At 42.0% G+C, this 9356-nt stretch overlaps 1 protein-coding gene across 1 annotated transcript in view; it reads right to left on the bottom strand.

Annotated features, from left to right (window-relative positions):
* Positions 1 to 733: 733 nt before the first annotated feature.
* The window catches only part of trim16 (tripartite motif containing 16), a 12201-nt gene continuing 3578 nt past the window's right edge, over positions 734 to 9356 (bottom strand). The window contains exons 2-6 of the mRNA XM_034860510.1: positions 7948 to 8043; positions 4301 to 4534; positions 3292 to 3463; positions 2189 to 2287; positions 734 to 1561 (exon numbers count right to left, since the gene is read on the bottom strand). Of these exons, the coding sequence (XP_034716401.1) occupies positions 945 to 1561; positions 2189 to 2287; positions 3292 to 3463; positions 4301 to 4534; positions 7948 to 8043 (1218 nt within the window). The 3' untranslated portion in view covers positions 734 to 944. The remainder of the gene's footprint in view (positions 1562 to 2188; positions 2288 to 3291; positions 3464 to 4300; positions 4535 to 7947; positions 8044 to 9356) is intronic.

Genomic DNA, 9356 nt, shown 5'->3' with positions numbered 1-9356 from the left:
TTGGGACACTAAACTGCACGTATAACATGCCCAGTTTGGTGTTTTTCCATTATAGAAAGGGTACTGTTACCACTTCTCAATTTGCTGATAATTACTCGCTTTTGGTAAGCTCTACTGTTTCTCACTCGTCCTACTACTATCTTGTATTGCAACCATAAAATACAATTATAAAACTGAAAATGAGAAGAATATGGGCACTTAATTGTCGTGGGGAAGCTCGAATTATGAACAAAAACAGTCACTTTTTTGTGTGCGAAAATGAAGATCCAAAGTTTAATTTGCATGCAGAAAAATGAAAACACATGTAAATTCACAGTGGGATGAAAAGTAACAGAAGTCCCAAAGGCACACAGGAGCAGGCTGTAAATAGGACTTGAGCCCAAATAAACATTCATAATTTATCATATTAGTTTAACAAAGAAACATGCTGCTGTAAACAGGTTTAATATGGGAAGACTGTCCATGTTTGTTTCACATTATACGTATTTTGGTGCGAGACAACTGGAATAAAACAACTGGAATTAAACTGGAATGTCCGGAAACACCATGTTGTGGTCTGATGAGACTAAAGACAACATCAGGTCATTCGTAGGTCAGAAGTCAGGGGACGAGAATATTCGGCCGGTCTCGTAACCAAACCTGTTTGTGCATAATGATGTTTAATCTGTAGAGAGACAGCTGACATGATAAGGGGATGCCTTGTCTAAAGACTGCTTCCTTTTACTGGTTGCAGGGCCTGCTGCACTGATAAAGGTACCACGCCTACCACAGCCATGCCGGCCCAGATCCGATGCATTTGGGTCCCTTTTTTAACTTATGTGGTGTAATAGAAGCCCTCTGTATGATCTCAATTTGTATAACTTCATACCTTACACAACTGGACATGGATGTAGTCTAATATTGTTGATTTGTCACTTAAAACATTCTGAAAATCTGACTTCTGATCATTGCTGTGCCTCCGTTTTGGAAACGAGAGCTCTATTCTCAGGTGGGGTGGACGGGGACGGGGTTTTGACCTGCATCGGCTCTCCCGGGGCCACCAAAGACACCAGATTCTCCTTCTTGGATAACCAGAAAGCCGGGTAGAGAGGCTCCAGGAACTCGGCCTTGTACTGGTGGATGGGCGTCATGGTGTCGTCCACGCCGTAGAAAGCCAGGAGGCCTTTTGCGTAGTCCAAATAAACGCCGATCCGCGTGAACTTCCCCACGCCGAGGGGGCTCTCCACGTCGCTGTGCCAGGCCGAGAAGGCGCGGCCGTTCCACTGCAGACACCAGGAGAAGTTGTTCCCCGTGATGCAGCCGTTGCGCTCGCTGCTCTTGCGGTCGATGCTCTTGTAGGTGAGACCGACGTGCGTGCCCTCGCCGCTGATGTCCGCCTCAAAGTAGTGGCGCCCCAGGTAGAAGCTCTCCGTCGCCAGGACCTGGCGCCACGTCTCGAACCTCTCGGGGAGATCGGGGTAAGCGTGCTGCCAGGGCGTGGTGTTAGTCACCTTCCTGTTATCTTCGGTCAGCCGCAGGAACTTGTGAGCGGTGTCAGCGTCGAAACTCACTTGGGCGGCATCTGGGACCAGGAGGATTGTGAGATGTTAGTGTACGTATGATGTGTTAGAGACCTAAGACTGCAGTCAGGAGTGTAAATAACACTGAGGTCCCTGAGGGCGGATCCTCCAGGTTCTTTTGTTTGCAGCCACACACTGCAAATTATTTTGCAGTTACCAAGATAAAAAAAAAACATAGATTTAAAAGTATTAGACAATTTATCTTGTTTTAAGAGTGAATTTCTTCTATTAGGTGTTCAACTTTACACTATAATATTAAATCAAGCTTGTCAAGTGTCTTGCTGCATGGACACATCATTTCACTTGTTTTGGGCACCTTTTCCTTCAGATTACGTGTTTATTATCTTGTTTTTATAAACCCCTTTTATTTGATTAGTTTAATTGTATTAAGGATGCCTTACATATTAAAATACATCAAATACAATCAAGGTTAAAAACACAATAAAACCCAGGACTTATTTCTATTGTGGTCCTCAACACATCAGGACAAAACAAGACACTTACAGACTCACTTGCAGTAAAACTACACACAAATGTGTCAAGCTTAAAGAAGGAAGACAAATAAATAAGTAAATATATGTACATACTGCAGTATCTCAGCATGATACTCAGAAAAAGAAAACACTCACGCTTGAGGAAGTCGGCACGCGTCACTGGATCTGGTATATACATGGACATCTTTTTGGCTGCAACAATTTCACGAACTGTTGTCTTTATCCCCATTTTGTCTGCAAAGGAAGACAGTAAATGTCATTCTCCAAAAACATAATCTGTGTTAAAGCAAGGGAGTAACTCAATTCAGTTCATTTATGAAAGGGGACGTCTCCTGGGTTAAAAAAAAAAGCCAGAATTAGCCAAAAGGCTATTTTTCATCCATAGTTCCCTGGCCTTGATGTTAAAAAAGGCTTCTTTTTTTTTTTTAATACAAAGAAACAAAAAGGAAGACAACACATGCAAAACTAAACTTAGCACAAGGACATCACAGGAATAGAAAACAATTAAACACAACGGAAGGACTTAGCACAAGACAAGACACGACAGAAAAGTGAGTATAGGGTGAAAAAGTAGAACAGACAGCATGTAAGAACAATAAAAGCAGTATTAAAGTAGGAGGAAACAATAAGTCAAGTTGATTTAACAAACCAATAGAATACATGCATTATAAATAATTTTAGTGTTGACGTATTGACCATCCATTGTTTTAGCTGCTTAGTAAAATAGATCATATAACGTGACCATTTCCCAAACTGCCGTGAGACGGGGTTGTGTGTGCATCTGATTTAAAAAGCTCACGTTCCTGTAATGGTTGAGCAGTTAACTTTATTTAACATTGCATGTGGCGTTTTATTTCACAGGGTGCAGATGTTCCACCAAAACCAGTTCCTTCCGGAGACTATTCAGCAGAGCCAGCGTCGATGCTCCTTCTCCCAGAATGCATCTGTGGAGTGGCCAGACCTTACTCCACAGCGCTGTGAAGATGCGTCACTACTGATAACACATCAGATCGCAAGGAAACAAACATGTGCTGTCTTCCGGCTTCTGTAGCTGACACACAAACAGGTGAGTCATGTAGGACACAGGTGGGTTTTTATGTAAGCACATTTTTTCACACCTGAGCTCTGAAGTTATGAGTCACGGGCGGGACATTCTTCACATGTGTGAACATGTCTAGTAAGCTGTCTGTACTATGTGTTGGAGGTGTGTGCTGGAGTGTAGTGTAGTTTTTTCTTACCCTTCTTGCAGGTCTCTTTAACCTTCTCTGTGTATAAAGACACGAGCATGGCACACAGCTTCTGGGTGGAGTCCTCGATCACGCTGCTGAAGGACTTCAGGCGGTCCATCAGGCCGATGCTGACCCCAGGCAGAGATATATCAGTGGCTTCTTTCTTCCACTCTGAATACTCCTGGAGAACAAACACAGCATTCAGGAGCAAGTCAAGTCATCTTAATACACACTGAGAAATATTTGGGTATTGAAAGTTGTTTTAACTGTAAATCTTAACATAAAATGTCCGTAGAACGAGATTCAAAGTTATACATTTTGAAATGCATCTTTGCATCTGTTCTTCTTCTCCTAAACCCAACTGTCCCGTTCTTCTTCTCCTAAACCCAACTGTCCCGTTCTTCTTCTCCTAAACCCAACTGTCCCGTTCTTCTTCTCCTACACCCAACTGTCCGTTCTTCTGTACATAAACCCAACTGTCCCGTTCTTCTTCTCCTACACCCAACTGTCCTGTTCTGGTCCCGTGTGTCACAGAAACGTACCTTTTATAAGCCCACCCACCATCTTTTCCTAAATCTAACTGCGTCAAAAGTGATGTCAATAGAGTTTAGATAAAGCTCGTTTAGATCTGATGCTGAAGGAGACTTTTAGCGTCAATAACAACGCCAAAGGCCCCTGACCAAGCGTCCATATTCCACGCGATGGGAGTGAGAATGTGTTTGTTAAAACAACAGAAGTTGACCGAGACAAGGTTGGTGCTTTCAACTTTTGTGGTTAAGTGTCACAACAACATTTCACAGAAATTCATGAGTTTTCCTTCTCCTTTCCTTTTCAGTAGTGATATAAAACTAAAACTCTAAAGCTGAAATTATTCATTTATATTTTCATTGTAATTGATATTCTTTTGTGTTAACCTGTCAACATGATTCCAGTTTAGTTTTTAGTTTCAGTAAGAACTCGTTTACAGGCTTTGGGACTCTGTCTACGTCCTGGATTTGATCGTGGTGGTTCCACCCACCTGTAAGAAATCCACATCATTTTTGTTCTTGGAGAGCTTCTCCATCTGAGACTGCGTCTTCTTCAGCTCCGTGCACCTCTGCTCCAGGTGAGCCCGGATGCCCTCGGCCTGTTTCAGCGCCTGCTTCTCCTCGCCCTCCAGGATCTCCATCACCTCGCGCTTCGCTCTCTCCATCGCCGCCTGCAGCGCCTCGAACTGGCTCTCCATCACCACGCGCACCTCCTTCCCCGATTGCTGTGGAATGGTTTCACGTAACAAAACCTTTTGACTCACACAACGCACACATTTAAGAGCACACATACGCACAATTGAGTGCTGACACGTTTGTCTGACCCTTCTTCTACAGTTGTATAATATATACATATAACTTAGCTCTTGCAATATATTGAAATAGTTTTTAAAGATCACGTTATGTGCAATTTGGCCTGTAATGGATAAGACAGTTGTAGACAGGAAAGGGGGGAGAGAGAGAGGGGGGAAGACATGCAGCAAAGGGCCACAGGTGGGATTTGAGTCCTTGGCTACTGTGGTAAGGACTCAGCATTGGTACATGGGAGGGGCACGCTCTACCAGGTGAGCCAGCACCTTTTTTTTGGCATTTTTAGGCCTGCATCTCTGAAAAGTCAGCTTTAATACATAAATGGAGAGAGAGAGAGAGAGAGGGGGGGGATGACATGCAGTAAACGGTTGCCGGTCTGATCCAAACCTGCAGCCCCTGCATTGAGGACTGAGCATCTGTATATAGATAGCTATTAAAAGTAGCTACTTTTAAGAATTAAATTGAATATTGACTAAGAAAACTAACTAATTAATGATTGATCAGGTTATTTATGGGCAGGTCTGTTTCACCCTAGGCGTCCTTGCATAATGGGATGTAATCACTACCTCGTTTGGCGACTACTTCCTGCAGAAGTACCTGGTCCTTCACTTTGAAGTTCGGCGCTCCACCCACGTTTGTTTGGGCACTCTTGACTTCATTCTCTCAACTTTCAAACTGTGTGTGTGTGTGTGTGTGTGTGTGTGTATTTGTATTTTGAGGTTTCACGCCCTTTCATGTGGACAGGCGGGGTGTTAACGTGCTGCTTTGAATCTAACTGCAACAGGCTTTGAATTCACCAGGACATTAGGATTCATCATCCCTATGAGAACAAAGGTGCGAACAGTTCTTCTGTTTAAGAACACGTCATGAATCTGAATCTGAATTTATCAGGAACAATTTCATGAAATCAACTTCCCCATTGTGTTGTGTGGGTCGAGCTGTCATTGTACTCTGAATGTTGGCAGAGATGCACAAGCTCGGATAACAGATAACAGGTTGGGAATGCATCAGGTCACGTGAAAGGAATGCTTTGTTGGAGAAGGAGCGCTACCACAGCAGTCTGACTCTTTTATGTAACATCAGAACGTAGCACTGCTAGCTGATTCTGCAATATGAGCCATCACTTGACAATATTTATTTATGTTTTTAATGTGTCACCTCCCACTGTGCATTCTCCCACTTATTCATCTGCACCTTATCTCTGAACATCTGTATATACAGTATCATATAATAGATGTGTTTACAGTGTAAATATTATCAGTATTGTTACTCATAGTCTTATTTTTCTATTTTTTATGATATTTCTTCCTATTTTTTCTATTCTTTTTCTATTTAAAGTGTATTTTTTTCTATTGTGTTCATGTGTATCATATAATAGATGTGTTTACATTGTACATATTATCAGTATTGTTATTCATATTCTTATTTTTCTATTTTTTATGATATTTCTTCATATTTTTTCTATTTATTTTTTCTATTTTTTCTATTTAAAGTGTATTTTTTTCTGTTGTGTTTCATTTTATGAGCTGCTGTAACACGGGACTATCCCCAGCGTGGGATCAATAGAATCTAATCTTGTTGCCTCACCACCACCACCACCACCACCACCTTTGAACCATGGATTTCCTCCCATGCCTCAGGAGAACTCTCCGGCGGATTGGGTGGATCCAATACCTCAGTGATTACTGGCTTCTCAAGCTAAAAATAGCAGCTGCTGACAGATGTTAACTCCGAGTGTTGTGAAATTCATATGACACACAGTGAGCTCATTCCAGATTAGGGGAGAGCCGGGACAGTTGAAACACTTTTTAATTAAACATTATTTACAAAGCGGTCGTATCACACTGAAAGCTGAGATTTTGTCACTAGCAACCTAAACGTGTCATCTGTCAAATAAAGTTGCTTTTTAAGCTTTGAACAAACCCGTTCAGGTGTTATTACCGCAAAAGTGAGACATACATAATGTTTCATCTGTCCCTCCTGGACGGGACGGATGAAACAGCATTGGGGAATGTATGAAACACACAGTTTATGCCATATAAACTTCCCATAACCTTATTATTTTACTGTATATCATGGATGGTACTTCTAACAGGTGTTATTACAGATGGATTGATGCAGGACTATGCGTCTTTGTGAATGTCAGTTAACAACTATTGCCGTCATCCTGAAGCGCGTATGAAGTGGTTATTGAAATATCATGCACTGTGGATGATTCGGCCATTTTTAAATCTAGAACAGTAGGTTCTTCCATTTATATCATGCTTGTATTGTGTAAAATGTCGTTTCACTAGGTTTTTGCATTGGTTAGACCATTGGACATCCAAATAACGACCCCCAACCCGTCAGTCTCTATAGGATAACAAAGGAAAACTCGACCACCCCTACATGGTGGGCTCAAATATATTTTCATCTTTCTAAAACTGCTTTTCCTTATCTCACCTACATAGATAATTGTGCAAACACAGATATTTGTGCATTTACTTAAAATCTGTGGAGTTCCAGCCAGGTCGGGGTCCCGAAATAGACATGTGCCATTACACCCTGTTTTACTTCTCATGTAAACAAGCATGCAATATAAAAATCTGGGTTTGTGGAGAACACTAAAGGGTTTACTCAATAAGCAATGAAGTTTACTTTTGATCATCAAAACCTGTTTATCGGCTGTAACTCTGTGATTGAAGGAACTAACAGGGAGATATTTGGCTGATAGCAGGAGGTTAACATGCTCTTTGTTCTGACACAAGGAAGTCTGTCTATTTTCAGTGCACTCGGAGAAGACTGGAATGTTTTATCCGTCCCGCGTTTCAATTGTCCCGGCTCTCCCCTAGCGTAATTCCTCAAATAAAGACCAGTAGCCGATTAAAAGCCGGGCCGCGGGCGTGATCATCACGGATAAATAAAGACCCGCCTCAAATTATGGCCGGGAAAAAAATAGTGTGGATAATCTCATAAGTGCCTTTCGTATAATGTGCAATCAAGTTTATCGTAATGTACATTTCTTCCAGTTTAATTTAACAGATTCAACAATATGTTCATGCTTTTTTTCTGGGTATGGTACTCATGTAAAGTTTTATTTAGTTAAATGTGCGTTGCATGCTACTTGTCGCAAAGTGACGCATGTGCAACTCACATATTCATTAGATTCACATCGGGGCGTGACAGATATCGATCACATACACTGCAACAGGAAATCAACTTGGGGCCATTTTATCCAATATTTTCTACATTTCTAAGAAGATTTTGAACACTGTATTCTTGTGAAATATCCCCCCACCCTCCCCCAGGATTAAAACATCCTGGAATCGCCCCTGAAGGTTGTGTTTACCTCAATATTGACTGTGTTGAGTTGAAGCTGGTTGATGGCGTTCTCGGCCGCCGTCAACGTCTTCACCATCTCCGTCTGCTTCTCGCTCAGTTCCCTCTGTTCGGAAGAGAAGAGAAGAGAAGAGAAGAGAAGAGAAGAGAAGAGAAGAGAAGAGAAGAGAAGAGAAGACAAGACAAGAGAAGAGAAGAGAATTCAGCTCCTCACAAAACACCAACACGTCATGCTGAAAGTATTTCAGATCCTAGAAGTATGCCAAGTACTTGAGAAAGTATTTGGCAGATGTAAACATTCAGGGCTCCTTCATCAGGAAAACAGTGTTGTTTCCTAGTTTCCTCTACTCTCTGAGGGGAGGAGTCACACATCCTATTCTTCTACACTCTTGACATTTGAAGTTATAAAAGCGTGAAATTGTTTAAAGAATAAAGTCTAACCACTCGGGCACGCCCAGACCACTCCAGAAGGTCTTTGTTTAGAGGTTGGACCCTGAGGGGAACACTGCGAATCCTTTGCGTGAAAGTGTGTGAAAGAGCATCAAGTCCTCGTGTCGTTATTAGGGGTCGACCGTTGTTGTAATGTTATTTCAAGGCCGATAGCGATACCAATTATTAGTAGTTAATGAAACCGATAACAGATATTTGGCGCCGTTTTGCATTCACGGTAAAAATGAAAAAATCTTTTAATCAAAAATAACATTTTGGAATGATGCATAAAAGTTTGATTACACGTTTAAGAGCTTTAATGCCTAACTTTTTGATATTAATGAACAGTGCTGTAGTCAAGACCCCCTTAGTCGAGTCCAAGACAAGTCCAAGACCAGGACTAGTCAGGTTCAAGACAAGACCGAGTCAAAAAAGGTTTGAGTCCGAGTCAAGACCGAGTCCAGGACAGAAAAAAAGGTCTTAAGCATGACAGTATCGAGACAATCATTTTGGGTTTCACTTTCCCTCCAATATTATTATCAACATAATAAAGACACCTGGACTCGGTCAAGACCAAAAGCCCAAAAGCCATATTGGGCAAGACCAGAGGCCGGGACAAGTCCAAGTCCAAGTCCAAATGCTAGCGAGTACGAGACAAGTCTGAGACCATCGAAAAACGGTCTGGAGTCCAGACTCTAGTCCAAGACCAGACTCGAGTAATACAGTTGTAGTTAACAGTTAACCCCTGCTAATGAAGGTCCGTTACTTTCAAGCCGTCGCCAAATGAGTCGCTACGAAGCTAATTTAGGTAATTAAGACTCTCAGCTCCACACAGCTCTCTCTGGATCTCTCAGTGTGACGATGTTCAGAAGATTGTGGCGTCCGACTTTCCCGTGCAGAAGCTCTAGTGAAGATGATGACGTCTTCTGAAGAGTCCAGCATGTTTTTTAATCCTCCCTGTCCTCCTTGGCTACTAGCAACCGCGTGGAG

Source organism: Etheostoma cragini, chromosome 21, assembly GCF_013103735.1.
Source record: "Etheostoma cragini isolate CJK2018 chromosome 21, CSU_Ecrag_1.0, whole genome shotgun sequence".
Taxonomy (NCBI): domain Eukaryota; kingdom Metazoa; phylum Chordata; class Actinopteri; order Perciformes; family Percidae; genus Etheostoma; species Etheostoma cragini.
The sequence above is the reverse complement of the archived record's forward strand: the minus strand, read 5'-3'. Positions and strand labels throughout refer to the sequence as shown.